The sequence below is a fragment of the Schistocerca gregaria genome, chromosome 1 (genome assembly GCF_023897955.1).
Source record: "Schistocerca gregaria isolate iqSchGreg1 chromosome 1, iqSchGreg1.2, whole genome shotgun sequence".
Taxonomy (NCBI): domain Eukaryota; kingdom Metazoa; phylum Arthropoda; class Insecta; order Orthoptera; family Acrididae; genus Schistocerca; species Schistocerca gregaria.
In genome coordinates this window covers 319,786,777-319,803,659 of record NC_064920.1, presented here as the reverse complement: position 1 = coordinate 319,803,659, position 16,883 = coordinate 319,786,777, and the positions used below count along the sequence as shown (strand labels likewise).

The following is a 16,883-nucleotide window of genomic DNA, read 5'->3' as shown; positions in this document are numbered from 1 at the left end:
CAGTCAGACCATCGAGCAGCCTAGTGTAAATAACACCACAGGAAGAATTCAGCTTTCGATAGGCCCTGACATGAACAGGATAGCTATGGAAGAGCGAAGCTGCAAGCAGTCTTTGTGCTTGAGGATCAAAAGTAGTCTCCAAAAGCAAAGAGCCATTGTATAAACTAGAGCAAGATTTCACAGGGCCAACAACTGCATCAACACCTTTCTGAATAACAAACGGATTTACTGCAGCAAAGGACTGACTCTTCAGTATGCGAAACCACGAGGAACTGTGGTGCAGATGGGAAGGTCTTTGAATCGTTAGCCTCATTCGGTTTACGTTGGTAGACATTGACTATGAACTAAATGATTGGCTCATTGCGAGAAAATCTCCCATGACTGCAACCGTCTCTGATGGCAAGCCCCTATCAACTGGGGACCCCCTTCGAAAGGAGGCAGACGCACAGCAGGTGATTATTCACGCCTCAGATCACACCTGCCCAGCACGTGACAGAGGGATCAATTGGAAATTTATGAAAGTAATAGCTCAGGCAATCACCCCTCCCTGGGCCTGGCCTGTACTGGGGGCCTGTGTGAACCCTTCCTGTCAACCCAGGGCTGGGAATTACGCGTTACCCAGTAACCTGTTACAGGTCAGAAGCATGGGCCAGCGTTCACGAGCGCGCAGGGAGAAAGGAGAAAAAGATGAGCCTCAAATGCCGAAGTGGAGGAAGGTTAGGAGAAGGGGAACGAAGAAAGAAAAAAAGGAACGGAAAACAGTGGAGAGATATGTTCCCCAAGGGAGGGGAGAAAAAAATAGTAAGAGGAGAGACATGTAGCATGAGAGGAAATAGGTGCTGCGACGACTGGGGCTTTGATAAATTAATTTCGAGATAGTGATTCAGTTTACTTAGCCAAGATGACCTTCTCTGAAAAAGATGCTATGATCGCCCGCAACTCTGCGACACAGGACGTTATGTTGTCATTCTTTAAGACAAGCTCCACAATACATATCATACAAACAGAAAGGCCCATTTGGCTGCTTTCGTATCTCCACATTCATCTCATGCCTCATCAAGGGAATACGTTTATGAAATGTTATAGGTCAATGTCTGGTACATCAGCTACTATAGGAAATTTACCTGTGAATTTGTGCTGGACTGTTCACAACACATCAGGAGAAAATTGGGTTGTTTCCTAACGTCTCAAGACAGGTGGAAACTTTATTTCACCACTATTAAATTACCCAAGAAAATACTTTTTTTGTAATACTGCCAGCAGCTTTGTAAAACTAATAACATGTACAATAAATTTAATTGTTCTAGTTACATTATTTAGTGGAATATGTTATGATAACATCGATAAGTTTTATCTTCTGTGGATTTCATCCTTTCACAAGTAGCTATACACACAATATCAAACACTAATCAATTATTATCTTCGATAGCGTTAAGCAGGTATTCACTCTCCAAAATTCATCATAATAAAGCATGTCCCAATTATCTCATGCTCCAAAAGACTGAGCATACCTGTCTATCAAGTATGTTTCCCCGATAAACACATTTTAATAACAATTTTGCACACCATTTCTTTTACATCTCATGCAAAAAAAAGAGTTGAATCAAATTCTTTTCCATTTATCACGAAACCATATAGACCACAATATGTTTGGCAATAGTTTGTTTTCTTTCTACACACATGTTATTCACAATGTAGTGTATACGATTGTTTGTGTTTCCATACTACCGATATGCAACCTCAAGAATTCACTAATCTCAGCAGTGCATCATGTAAAACTCAGTTACACCCTTCTCTCTAACAATGGATTCTTCTACACCCTAGTTAAGAAACGGCTGATCTTCACCCATTTATTTTCCTTCCAAATACAACAAACCACTGCTCAAGACCATAAAACAGCACAGTCTATATAATGTACTAGCCTCCACTATAAGAGAAGCCATCCAGCCGTCTTGATTAACGCTTTCATATGTCCTGCCCCACAGTGCACTTGACTATGTAGCCACTTTCTCACTAGTCTGGAACAAACGTAAGTCTGCTTTCCAAATAGAATGGAGCAAACATAAATCTACTTTTCCACTGGTCCATTCAGCAAGCCTGCTCCACCACAACCTCCCACTATAATACTATATCCCACATACTGGAACCCCCCCCCCCCCCTACCTAGCATCTTACCCATTCAACACAGCAACCCTCTACCCAAAAACACTCCATTACCTGCCCTGTCAATCCCATCCCAGGCAAATGCTCACCACCCCCCACCGACCTACCCCATCACCTCCCCACCCACTGACTCAAGCCAGTACCCCCCCCCCCCCCTGCGAACACTGATATCCCTCCCCCAGCTCTCTCTCTCTCTCTCTCTCTCTCTCTCTCTCTCTCTCTCTCTCTCTCTCTCTCTCTCTCTATCCACTGCCTATTCACCATGACACAGACACATCATTTGCTGAACCACCCTGTCACCTCTCCCACCCAATCCTGCTGCACACCATCCTTTCCTGCCAAAGACTGCTGCAACACTCAACCCACCAACTCACACCAACCCAACCCAACCTGGCACAGTTACAACCACTGACCCAAAGAGGCTCACTTACCTCCCACCGTCAAAGTCCAGTGCACATACCACTGACCCACTCAGGTGTGTTCCCCCACTCTCTTGCGACCAACAGAGGCACACACATCTCTGTACCCTATCTGGAAAACCTCCTACCCTACCTTGCAAACCCCTGACCCTACCTGGTAAAACGCCAGCTTGTGTGGCCGAGCGGTTCTAGGCGCTACAGTCTGGCACCGCGTGACTGCTATGGTCGCAGGTTCGAATTCTGCCTTGGGCTTGGATGTGTGTAATGTTCTTAGGTTAGTTAGGTTTAAGTAGTTCTAAGTTCTAGGGGACTGATAACCTAAGATGTTAAGTCCCACAATGCTCAGAGCCATTTGGACCAACCCAACCTAACACTACTGGAAAACCGTCAACCCTATCCTATTGGCAAACACCAAACCATATGCAGCAAGGAAGGACTTCTCGACAACAGTCCTCTCCAGCAACCACCTACCCAGCAGATCTCTTTAGGCAATCGATTTCCAGAAATCCTTTTGTGGCAATGCCCGTTTCATACTGAGCCAGCGAACTCTACAATATCAACAACTGCTCATTGTAGTATCAGAGGCGTTGTCTTATTCCTGAAGCGGCTTCTCCGTCTAATCATCTCTTGTGATCCTGCAGTATACAATCTACAACATTCGAATTCTCACGCTACTCACTTACTGCCTCCACACTAACTCAGTAATTGCTGCTAAGGTTTTAATTTCTACATCATTCTATGTAAATTATGTCTGGAAGCGTTCTATCTAGTTGTGCTGTTAGTGGGTTGTTAAACGATGGTGTTACACAAGTGTACATGTTAACTTACCAGGTGCAGAGCTGGTGGCTACCAGGGCGGCGTCTCAAGACGCCTGAGGCGTGGGTCGTGGCGCGGCAATCTGTGGCGCCCCCAAGTCCCCACTTTAATCTGTGCCGGCCCGCTGCCGCCACTGCGGGAGTGTCTCGCTGTGTTTGTGTGAGGGAGGGGCGGGTAAGGGGGAGGGGGAGGTGACTGCCCACTGACAGATCGGAGGTGACTCCGCCCTGCCCTGGCCTGCTGGGCCAGTATTTAAACGGCACCAGGCCCGCCGCCGTCCCACAAGTCCGCCGGACTCCGCCCTCGAAGCCCAAGGTAACGCAGCACTGCGCCTCTTTCTCCGCAGCACAGCTTCGTCGCGACGCCCGTATAACACCCCAGTATCTAACTCGAAGCATATTAAATATTCAGGGATTGCTACAGAGGTACTTTCGATATAGGCACCCCACAAACGTATTCATGAATGGGAAAGCAAGCCAAGCTTCATTGTGTGATGGATCAGGACACAATTATAATTTATTTTGTGTATGTAGTCCAGTACTTGAATAGGACTTCGTGTGCTTCAGTCCTCTCGCTTAAAAAGGTTGATGCTACATCCGAAATAACGAGCTAATGTTAAAATAGATTAAAACGGATACGATACTTTCCGAAAACTAGCCTTGGCATAGCAGTACCATAGTACAATAAAACATAAATGTTCGTTTTTAACTGCCGATTCCTCCACTGAAACAATAAAACAAAGCCACATGAATCAGCTGAGTTTTATCAGTCTGTTACTGCAAGAATTCTTTAATCTGTTAACATTTCGATCAAAGCTGATCATCTTTATGTCCGTCTGAATTAATAAAATGAACATAACTCATCAGCAAAGAGCAGTGCGAATGACGGTCGCATAAGAAATGCAATTATCGAAGGCGTTATCTGTGAGTTTCAGAAACAAGTCTGGGGCACTCGAATGCTATACCCCTGCACCCCTTTTGGTGTGGTGTAGCTATTTGCATTTCGTGATTTACTTTTACGGAGTGATGGCCGCCACTAGCATGTTTTAATCCCTATTCCACCAGTCTGCCGCCCCACATCGGTAATATTAGTCCTCATGGCCATTGGGACTCTCGAAGATCTGAGCTATATTTCCTGTTAATGATTAGAGAATATTTTCTGAAGTTATAACGGGTTCAGACTAGTCTAGCACATGCAACGCATGTGACAAGTCCAACGCAATTTATTGGAAGCAGTTGGTTTCGCATATGTATATATCGCTGATGCTATCTAACTCACATTCCATACTTAGCCCATGCAGCCACTTCAGCCATTTTTTCGTAGGCTCGGACAAGATTTTTGACAGTGTAGCACTATGTAAAAACGTACGTGACCACCACCGGCATCTTAGCAAGTATAACCATTTATATTTTCAGTAGGTGGTGGCTCACAGATTGTAGAAACTTAACGGAAAATCCCTACTTTACCACTATAAGCTACTCTCGGTACCTTCATTATTGATACTAGGTTTTACTGTATCAAATTATCATCAGAAACAGGAAATTTTTCAATCAAAGATGTGAATAAACCAATGGCCGTTAGTCCCGCTCTGCACACGCTAAAACGCCTACTGAACATCAGGGCCAGATACCAATATATAAAATATTTTGCTAGCTTGTGATCAACATTGATAAGTACTGTATGAGAGAAACAGTGAGCTGCTAGGTGAACTACGGTTTACAACCAATATCAGTCTTTCAAAATCATCTTCAGGTACCCGAACGCAGACGAAACAGGATTAAGTCCGATTCCCACGTGTTAACTTTCAGACTCCTGCACGTGGTGTGAAAGATCGAAATTTGTTATGAAATAAAAGCTTTTCACCTATAAAATGTCGGTTGTGTCTACACATTATGAATTTCATACGGGTACCTAAACATTGAATATTGTTCATCAGCTAGTACCGACACATTAGTCGCGAGGGAATTCAGCAACTGTATTCCTATTTAAAAATTTATATATTGTTTATTTTCCACCTGAGGTTCAAAAAAAGTGTGCAACTGAAATATAAAAGTAGAAAGTATATATCTTTTAAATTGTTCAGGAGTCTTTTGCATCAGGTTCTGATGCTCTGTTTCCGTTATGTAGAATAGGAATGTATGTATACACAATGAAACTGTAATTGACGCAAATTTGTGACAATCTTAAGTTGTAGTAATAATAACGGTTTTAGTAGGAGATGGTGGTATATGATTCTCAATAAACGAATATTGATCCAAATATAATTGAAAACATATATGTAGAGGATTTGACCGCCACATTAGAAGGTACCACGCATTAACTAAACAATTATTTTTGGCCTGTCGCTAACGAAGAAAGAGAAAATATTCACCGCACCAAAGCCTTACCCTGAATATAGCTTCTGAATCCCTTCGCTGGCACTGGTGCGTGGTGATAAGCTCCGCCAAAAGCAATTGCAAAGATTCTTAACGTAAGAAAATACTTCCGTATCTAATATTAATAAAGCTGAAAAGTATGGAGAGTGTACAGTTCAGCACTAGAGAGTGTCGAGACTTTAAATTCTCCGGTTTTCGGTAGCAAGGCCGTACAGGGGTGAGCAAAAGCAGCCAAAGACCCGTCTTGCCTCACAGCGCAGACGCCAGCGAAAATTTAACATCAGGATGCACCCCGCACGCTCTGTGACGGTCATCCGGGCCGTAAAACAGCACAACGGAACCCTCAAAGTGGGCTGTAGACGGACGACAAGTGGGCCTCTACATAATTTCCGCTAAAAGTCGCGTTTCTTGTTGCTCTCTCTGTTTTAAACGTTTGCCAAGCATTTTCGCGGCGCGCTTAACAAATAAAAGTGATGCGGGTCCGGTTTACAAGTGAACTGACGTTTCACCAACAATTGTGTAATTAGTAAAATGAGGTGCTGGACGGGCTATGAAAATGTGCACAAAGCTTTAGCTGGAAGTAGCTAGTGTCAAATGAGAGAGAATCGCAGAGCATTCGCCCTCACCGACGACGGTGAAAACGTGGACGGAACAAAGGAAGAAAGAGTTTAACGTCACGCAGAGACAGAACTAAAAATACTATAGTTTCCATTTTATATATTCAATGTACACGGTACTTTTTTGGAAACTATCAACGGCATTACAAGCAATTTTTCGTGTATTACCTGCAAATGATTATTTCAAGCAAATGTCGCTGTTCTACCGATGCGTGCGGTCTCCCACTTATGACTCTGCTTCCGTCCCAAGTATTTGGTTGACTGACAGAAAATAAGATAAAGAGGAACGCCTTCCCACAGTAAGTTTTCTTTTAGAAACAAGAGGACAATTTCTGTATTGCAGCAAGTCGTGGGCCAAGAAAAGGAAGGTCAAAGTATCCTACAGTTGACATGTATCTGTTGTAAAATTTCCTGCAAAATTACGTAATATATGTGTTCACAGTAAAGACGAGCATACTTCCTGTTGTAAACCTTAACTTGGAATGGAAAAAGATGGAGCTGGAATTCGACCATATCCTTTTCAAAGGAATCATCCCATATCTCGCTTTGATCGAATCGATGTCGCCGGAAAATCTGAGTCCAAGTCCTCCCGGATGGCAGTTTCAGACCTCGCTTCTCCAGTGGGGATTCAGTGTCTTAATCACTTCGCTACATCTGTCTCGTTCTCCAGTTCCCTTGTTCGCTTTGACACAAGAATGTTGTCGAACCCAAAATTTAGTACATATGCTATTTTTTGCGATAGGTAGTGAATGTTCTGAAGTATTCGAAAACACGTCCACGGATTACATGCAGTTGTTTAAGTAATAGATCGAATTGTTCAAAATCTTTGAGTATTACAAACTTAAGCTTCTTTTTTGACAGGAAAGGGCAAAGAATGAGGCCTACAAACACACAAAATTTCTCTCTGTAATTAATTCGCGGAACGCAAATACATTCCCGTACGAATAACGAAGGAATTAAAATGATAGGTTACAGCCTATATACTGATTGCGTACAACGACCAGAAGAAACTTACGACAAATTGGTTTCCCTCCTTGCGTTACTACAGTTAACATGTAAATCTGCACGCTGCAAGCAACTGAAAGGCACGGCAGAGATCGCTTCCCACTGTACAACACCTTAGGGTTTCTTCCCATTCCATTGGCGTATGAAACGCGGGAAGAATGCTCAAATGCTTTTATGCGGATTGTGTGTAGTCTAATCTTGTCCCAGTGGGCCGTATGTGCATGATATGGGAATGCAATATATTCATAAATTCTTTACTTAATACTATTTACTGATTCTTCGTCGGCACACTTGCGCGGGATAACCGGTGTCTTTCTTCAGACGTCCACCAGTTCAGATTTGTCAGTATTTTCTTGCCGTCCTCATGAATCACACACCTGGGACCATTCGTGCTGTCCTGTTTTTGTAGACGTTCAATATCCACCGTTAGTCATACTTTGTAGGTCCCCCATTTGAGCAATATTCTAGGTTGCAGTAATGGACCCATAAATAAAATGTTACGTACTTCCCGGTGTAACACATAGTTCCTGCCAAGCGCGCAATAAGGAGCTCTGTATCTGTATTCTTCTCTCGATATGGGTTGGGTTGGGTTGTTTGGGGAAGGAGACCAGACAGCGAGGTCATCGGTCTTATCGGATTAGGGAAGGATGGGGAAGGAAGTCTGCCGTGCCCTATCAGAGAAACCATAGAGAAACCATCCCGGCATTTGCCTGGAGTGATTTAGGGAACTCACGGAAAACCTAAATCAGGATGGCCGGACGCGGGATTGAACCGTCGTTCTCCCGAATGCGAGTCCAGTGTCTAACCACTGCGCCACCTCGCTCGGTGAGCGCATAACGTGCAAGTTAATATAAACAACAAGGAAGTGAACACGCTTAGCTGCTTACAGGAGTTGACATACGTCAACGGGTACAGATGAAAATGTGTGCCCCGACCGGGACTCGAACTCGGGATCTCCTGCTTACATGGCAGACGCTCTATCCGTCTGAGCCACCGAAGACACTCTCGATATGGCAAAGCGTACAATATCATTCAAGAAGAAATAAAATACGACAAAACATTAAGTTTTAAGACGACATTCTTAACGCTACTGAATTCAAATGAGACAACAGGAAAACTGACAGTGATAGTCCAGATCACTAATGCTGTTATTTGGTAAAAGAGCGCTGCTTGGTGCACTCTTTTACTATCCTGCTATGTACTTCATCAAACGCCTGCTAGTTATATAAGCCCGCGCTGCTACTCGCCCCGACACAGGCAGGCGCATGAGCCCCCGTCCTCTGTGTTGCAGATGCCGCACGCCGTCGCCTGGGCCTGGCTGGCTGCCGCCGCTACGCTCGCCCTGGCACGACAGGTAAGCAGCAGCAACTGTCTCTCCTCTGCGAGTGCGATCGCCATCTGACTGAGGTGCAAGGCACGGCGCACACGAACTAGTAACAGCCACAGGTGCTCGCAGAGATCTTTTCAATACACGCACGGCGATATGCCGGGGATAAGCGTGCATTAGTACTGAGTCGAAAGACGAAGTCTGGACGCAAGCGGAAGAAAGCTGTGATTGCGCTAAATCGTTCACGCCTGTACTACTATACAGGGTGGTCCATTGATCGTGACCGGGCCAAATATCTAACGAAATAAGCGTCAAACGAAAAAACTACAAAGAACAGAGCTTGTCTAGCTTTAAAGAGGAAACTAGATAGCGCTATGGTTGGCTCGCTAGATGGCGCTGCCATAGATCAAACGGATATCAAATGCGTCTTTTTAAATAGGAACCCCCATTTTTTATTATATATTCGTGTAGTACGTAAAGAAATCTGAATGTTTTAGTTGGACCACTTTTTTCGCTTTGGGATAGATGGCGCAGTAATACTCAAACATATGGCTCACAATTTTAGACGAACAGTTGGTAAAAGACAGGTTTTTTAAAATTAAAATAGAGAACGTAGGTACGTGTGAACATTTTATTTCGGTTGTTCCAATGTGATACATGTACCTTTGTGAACCTATCATTTCTGAGAACGCATGCTGTTACAGCGCGATTACCTGTAAATACCAAATTAATGCAATAAATGATCAAAATGATGTCCGTCAACCTCAATGCATTTACGTGTAACGACATTCCTCTTACGAGAGAGTAGTTCGCCTTCCGTAATGTTCCCACATGCATTGGCAATGCGATGACGCATGTTGTCAGGCGTTGTCGATGGATCACGATAGCAAATATCCTTCAGCTTTCCCCACAGAAAGAAATCCGTGGACGTCAGATCCGGTGATGGTGCGGGCCACCGTATGGTGCTTCGACTACCAATCCACCTGTCATGAAATGCTATTCAATACCGCTTCAATCGCATGCGAGCTATGTGCCGGACACCCATCATGTTGGAAGTACAAAAAAATGGCTCTGAACATTATGGGACTTAACATCTGAGGTCATCAGTCCCCTATAACTTAGAACTAATTATACCTAACTAACCTAAGGACATTACACACATACATGCCCGAGGCAGGATTCGAACCTGCGACCGTAGCGTTGGAAGTACATCGCCATTCTGTCATGCAGTAAAATATCTTGTAGTAACATCAGTAGAACATTACGTAGAAAATCAGTATACATTGCACCATTTAGATTGCCATCGATAAAATGGGGGCCAATTATCCTTCCTCCCATAATGCCGCACCCGCCAAGGTCGCTGATGTCCCACTTGTCGCAGCCATCGTGGATTTTCCTTTGCCCAATAGTGCATATTAAGCCGGTTTACGTTACCGCTGTTGGTGAATGACGCTTCGTTGCTAAATAGAACGCGTGCAAAAAATCTCTCATCGTCCCATAATTTCTCTTGTGCCCAGTGGCAGAACTGTACACGACGTTCAAAGTCGTCTCCATGCAATTGCTGGTGCACAGAAATATGGTACTGGTGCTATCGATGTTGATGTAGCATTCTCAACACTGAAGTTTCTGATTCCCGATTCTCCCGCAATTTGTCTGCTACTGATGTGCGGAATCCCGCGACAGCATTTAAAACACCTACTTGGGGATCACCATTTGTTGCAGGTTGTGGTTGACGTTTCGCATGTGGCTGAACACTACCTGCTTCCTTAAATAACGTAACTATTCGGCGAACGGTCCGGACACTTGGATGATGTCGTCCAGGATACCGAGCGGCATACATAGCACACACCCGTTGGGCACTTTGATCACAATAGCCATACAACAATACGATATCCACTTTTTCCGCAATTGGTAAACGGTCCGTTTTAACACGGGTAATGTATCACCGTCCGCACTCGCGGAATGTTACGTGATACCACGTACTTATACGTTTGCGACTGTTACAGCGCCATCTACCACAAAGCGGAAAAAGTGGTCTAACTAAAACATTCATATTTCTTTACGTACTACACGAATATGTAATAAAAATGGGGCTTCTGTTTTAAGAAACGCAGTTGAAATCCGTCTGACCTATGGCAGCGTCATCTAGCAGGGCGACCATAGCGCCATCTGGTTTCCCCCTTCAAGCTAGACGAATTTCGTTCTTTGTAGTCTTTTCATTTGATGCTTATTTCGTGAGATATTTGGCCCGTTCACTATCAATGGACCACCCTGTACAAAGATACGTCGTCGTTTAACCTCTTTACCTAGAATTCTGAAAGTACTAAACCGCTAAGAATAGAAACTTTAAATTTGCAGAGGGTCTTGATATTGTACTATAGGCGTCGTTTAAGAAGGTATTTTTTGATATTTCTTCCTTGGTAAAATAGAGCATGAAAGTTTTTTTTGAAAATATATCGCTATTTAAGCAATTCTGAAGCTAGAGTTACGAATGTCGGTATTAGGTTTCTCGGCCAGAAATAAAGAAATACATGTTTCGGTATTATTGGAAATTTAAACCTATACGCGAGTGAAACAGTTGGTGAAATTTTTGTTGAAAACAAATCATTATTAAAGAACTGTTATGAATTTTAAAGCACCAACTATGAAAATCGGTTGTTTTATTCCACATAAACGTGTGTTAGAGGATGAAAGTTTCTATGGAAACATCACCAGAAGATTTCAAAAGACAGGATTAAGAACGACCTCCGACTCTAGCTACCAAAACTCTTTCTGGCCAGAAGTACTTGAGGAAATATCATGCTTCTACATCCTTAATTAGGGTGCAAAGTTCAGAAAAAGTAGTTTGCAAACAACATAAAAACTGGATTAAAGGAAAAAATATATGTGCGGATCATACAGTCAACGCAGGCGAAACAGTGGGCGCTAACCTAGTATAATATATGAACATGTATGTAATACATAAACGAGAAACATTGGAACGTTCTTGATCAGATTTTCACACGATAGACTAATGAACAGTCTGGCGGACATATATAATGCAATACAATCCTTGACTGATTTACTTCAAATTTTATGTGACACTCTAATCAAAATTCGGACGGACATAGGATATATATATTTTTTTAAACGAGAGTGTACACATTTTATGTTAAAGCCGACTGAGAGAAAGAAAATGGCATTCAAACCATTAGTCAAACTGTGTTCTCCGATACATATTCTCTCTCATTACACATACTTTTAAATAAAAATCTATACGCAACAATATCTTGTTTTGTTTTCTTCCTAGCAGTCCGCTTTCACAGCTAATAGGATATCTGTATTTATGGGTCGTCAGAATATACTGTTATGGAATCTTAATTGGCAGTAACATTAAACAAGGGTGGTCAGAGAGGGAGGGAGGAAATGGACAGAAAAGGGGGATGGAGGAGGTGATAGGCAGAAAGACGATCGAGAAGGATATTAGGAGGTATATTCAATTCCCACACATGTTTAACAATTGCGAAGCATTGTCCGGTTCGCTAGTACTAACAGATTTTAATCTTTTTTTACTGACACAAGATTTGTACGTTCAGATGAAAGGCCCGTCCACAGGGAGCAAAGCGTTGGCCGGTTAAGGGTTTTTTAAGTTTTGAGTGGCCACATTCATGCAAAAACACCACTAAAACGCAAACACGAACTAGCTTGGCAATGACTCTTCCCTGCATCGTCTCTCTCCCGGTCTTATTTCACAATAAAACCGAGACAAAACTTGAAACCATGCGGTTCTTCTTAACGTGACCGTGGTGCTCCTTGCAACACGTTTCTTCACTTCATCAGTGAACAGTCCCACATCCGATACGGCTTCATACACGGCAGCTGTTGCTGGGGCACCGAACACTGCGAGATCTCTGCGAAGCACCAGTGGTTGGCGAGCGCAATTCTCTCGCTGCGACTTCGCAGCATCACCACCGTAGTGTGCGTGGCTCCATTGTTCCACGCGTACTGCTAAAACGCGCGAGGAAATGACGCAGCGAGCTCGCCATAATAAATCGCTCGTGTACGTCGAGCCTAAGGTCCGAACTTGCGGCGTTATCGCGACACGACAGCCACCACGGCGCTCCATTCTCCACGGCCGCTTTAAAGTATCTCCTAAAAACAACACTCAAAAGCTCTGAAATTCACATATGGCTTAAATCTCTGTAGTACCTCGAAGCAAGTCAAAAGTCCTAATTTGAATTGGGATCGGATGTAAAGGTTGCAATTTTTTTATGGATGTAATTTTTCAGGCTTGGACACATATCACAAAACAATTCAACTCACTGAAATCCGATATTTTTCGTTTATTACCAAATAACTCGCTCGGATTGGACCCTTCCCAAGTTTCACATTACAATTTGTTTGCTATATATAAGCTTCGGAAAACCAGCCCGCTCGCTATCGTTGCCAACGAATTTAAATCACTCTATAGTGTCGAACGTTCTCCTTATGGGAGACTACATTATCTTCTAACTTTGTGCCTCTAATTCTTCAGTACTCTTCCGCAGTTTCCAGACATGTTCCGTAAATTAATTCTTCTCTGATTGTCGTGAAACACCATGAGTTTTAGAGTGCACTGCACGAGCGCTGTTTATCGTTTTTTTTCTTTTAATAGCGGACCTAATAACAAAATTTTGCAGTCGTTGACCCCCTAAAGGTACACCTTTTAAAGCAGTTAAGTAGCTCATCTAAGTTCAAACACAACAGTAAATTTTTAATGATATTGTGGTGTATTTCAGATAGGCACGTGTACGTGAGGATGAGACGGGACAAAAGGCCATCTTTCAGACTGGTCGGGATTTTACGAAAAAAAATGAGGACTCAGTAAATGATATTGTCTAAACAGTATTACATAAAGAACAGAGTTACAGCTTTAATAACAAAATTTCGACACAAATTCTAAGGGAATTATTTGGTTTCTTCAACACATCCAACGCAGTGTTGCTCAATATTTGAGTCTATTCCTGTATTTGGTTTTTCGTATAAGTAGGACGAGATAAGTGGTATCTCAGTTTTTAACTTTCTCTCGCCTCATGTACGATAATGATAAAATAATAATAAAAATAATGAACGAATGGCATTGATGGCCGGGAGACCCCTCGCGGGGCGGTTCGGCCGCCGCTACACACTTTCTTTAACGCCACTACGGCGACTTGCGAGTGAATGAGGATGAAATGATGAAAGACACATAACACCCAGTCATCTCGAGGCAGAGAAAATCCCTGACCCCGCCGGTAATCGAACCCAGGACCCCATGCGCAGAAAGCGAGAACGCAGCCGCAAGACCACGAGCCGCGGACATGATAAAATAAAGACTCATAAAGATTGTTACTGCTTTGTAGCCTGAGATTTATTTTACAGCTTCGTCTGTAAGAAACTATCAAAAAGTCGGCTCTCACACTTCACTCGCGCCAACAAAAAAAGTGCTCAATTAAATCTTATATGAGTCAGGACTGGAAAGAATTGGCGGAAACGTTGTCAATCGTGCAAATACCGTCAAGATGGAATCGTTACTGATGACTGGAAGATGAGTAAGAGTAGCCGATTGAGACGCGTTCCCATAGCTTTAAACCTATGACATGTCATCAGTTTTGTCTTCCACTACAAATATTGTAATTTACTGTCCCAAGCTCCAACTTAGCTACAGGTATTAGTTAATCCGCCGCATAATCCGCCGCTCTTCGCCCTCGACAAGCCCAACGTTTCACATCACGATTTTTATTTCGTGAGCCCTGTGAGAACTGGCGATACAAACAAATATTTGAAAGAATTACACGTTATCGCTTCCCACGCCCGGGTTCCCGGGTTCGATTCCCGGCGGGATCAGGGATTTTCTCTGCCTCGTGATGGCTGGGTGTTGTGTGCTGTCCTTAGGTTAGTTAGGTTTAAGTAGTTCTAAGTTCTATGGAACTGATGACCATAGATGTTAAGTCCCATAGTGCTCAGAGCCATTTGAACCATTTGAAAGAATTACAAAGACATTCGAGAAGCGTCTTCTCCATCAGTTATTAACAGTTATACAAATTTTATCCGGCGTGAGCAGAAATCTAATATTTGAATACATTCACGAAAGCTTTTGAGTTTAAACCTGGTTTAAGAGCGATATACGAGGGTTATACGGAACATAATTCCGTCAACGTGACCACTTCCGGAAGGGGGAAGTATGCCGGCACCGTATTAAATCCGCCCGGTCTATTAACGACGAGAGGTCGATGGATCAGAGAGCCTGATCTGGTTTTTAGGTGGGGTCCCGCATACCACCGGGTGAATACCGGGCTGTTTCCCTTGTTCCGCCAAATGTGAAAGACGCGAAGGATGAAATTTCACGATGGTAACAGAAGTAATCGTTTGTTCGTAGTCAGCAATGAATCGCTACATAACATTGAAAAAAATTGTGATAATCGGCGTTTCAAGTTAGCTAAACCATACAACTTCTTTCCGCAGCCTTTGGAGTATTTTTCAGGAGATCAGAACCAAGAAATTAGTGTACCAAAAGTTTTACGCCCGTTGGCTTCCAGATGACAGCATTTTATGAGAGGGTATTCTGCAACTAATTAAGAGATTTGATAAATGCTTAAACCTGAAAGGTAATTACATAGAGGAGTAATAAAAAGATAGTTTAAGATTTTTCTGAAGAACTTGCTGTAGCCATTGCAGTATTTTAAATACAGCGAAACAGAGGATATTTTCCGAATAGTCCTCGTATTATTATGGATACTTGCAACTGCAGACTCCACTGATGAAAGTATCACGCACTCCCGTTCCCCAAGGGCTCTAGCAACTCGTGCTTTGGACCTGGATAGCTTATCAGGTAATAACAGTGTCCATGGGTGTGTAGGTTTCGCGTTCGAGACCCAGTCCGATACACTGTATAAATAAGTTAGAAAGTTTCAGCGTCTTTAAGTTTGTTACACACTCCCAGCGCGGTACATATAGAGTTTAGATGGGAGCAGAACGTGCGTCACTTGCAGTCATGTGGTTGTGTGTGTTGTGACACTCAGAAATTGCTCATTCCATAGTCCGTTGCGTGCAGAGCATCTGATTAAGAAAGAGAGCGAATAGAGAATGTATATAACGTAATAGTGTCTACAGACTGAGTATTAATCACTGCAAGAGTACAAAATTGTTAAGGGTTTCGTGGCCACTTGTTGACAAACTGCCTATTGGCTTCTGTCTCGGTTTCTTCGGCCGACGTTCATCTAATGATTTTTCTGACGTTTCGCCAGCACGAGTTCACCACCGGCAATGGAGGGTGAAGCTTTGACAATGCCAGCCACTCGCGCTGGTGAAACGTCAGAAAAATAATTAGATGAACGTCGGCTGAAGAACCCGAAACAGAAGCCAATATACACTGCAAGTGTACCTCAAGAATCGAAGTTCGGTCAGCTCTTGTTTTTGTTATCTGCTATCACATTTACAAGAACCAAAATTAGTTCTTTCTGCATTCGATGCAAGTATTACGATCATGCCTAAAGGGGAAAGTTGAACACTTGACAATGCAAACAATACTTTCTTGAAAATTAATTATGGATTCTCTGTAAATGGCCTATCACTCAAACACTGCGAGCAATGCATTATTTCACAAGGTCTTACCACACCGTTAGAAGTACGGGATTAGGAAAACCAATAGGCTGGCCGAAGTGGCCAAGCGGTTCTAAACGCTTCGGTCTGGAGCTGCGCGACCGCTACGGTCGCAAGTTCGGATCCTGCCTCGGGCATGGATGTGTGTGATGTCCTTAGGTTAGTTACGTTTAAGTAGTTCTAAGTTCTAGGGGACTAATGACCTCAGAAGTTAAGGCCAATAGAGCTCAAAGCCATTTGAATCATTTTCTGAAAACCAATATATGAAACAGGATATTCTAAATTTTGTGGTGTTTATATTTATGTGAACTTTAACTGGGAGTCATTTGCTGCACATCATATTACACGTCTAGGTGTTAAAACTATGGCGTCACGAATAACAACGGATTCTAGTAATTACACGTCGAAAAAATTAGCTTCTCATATCATTCACTAATGTATTGTGGCGTAATATTCTGGGATAATCATTCAGGAAGAAAGTGTTTGTTAAAAAGAAGCATGTAATATGTATAATGTATTGTGTCCACTACAGAACTTATAATAAATAGTTCTTTAAACAGTC

At 43.0% G+C, this 16,883-nt stretch overlaps 2 protein-coding genes across 10 annotated transcripts in view; one reads left to right on the top strand and one right to left on the bottom strand.

Annotated features, from left to right (window-relative positions):
* Positions 1–16,883, bottom strand: part of LOC126343484 (COMM domain-containing protein 4-like) — a 492,684-nt gene that overhangs the window by 107,341 nt on the left and 368,460 nt on the right. The gene's annotated exons all lie outside the window — the stretch shown is intronic.
* Positions 3,697–16,883, top strand: part of LOC126343442 (uncharacterized) — a 63,051-nt gene continuing 49,864 nt past the window's right edge. Inside the window, exons 1-2 of the mRNA XM_050001938.1 lie at positions 3,697–3,713; positions 8,687–8,749. Of these exons, the coding sequence (XP_049857895.1) occupies positions 8,687–8,749 (63 nt within the window). The 5' untranslated portion in view covers positions 3,697–3,713. The remainder of the gene's footprint in view (positions 3,714–8,686; positions 8,750–16,883) is intronic.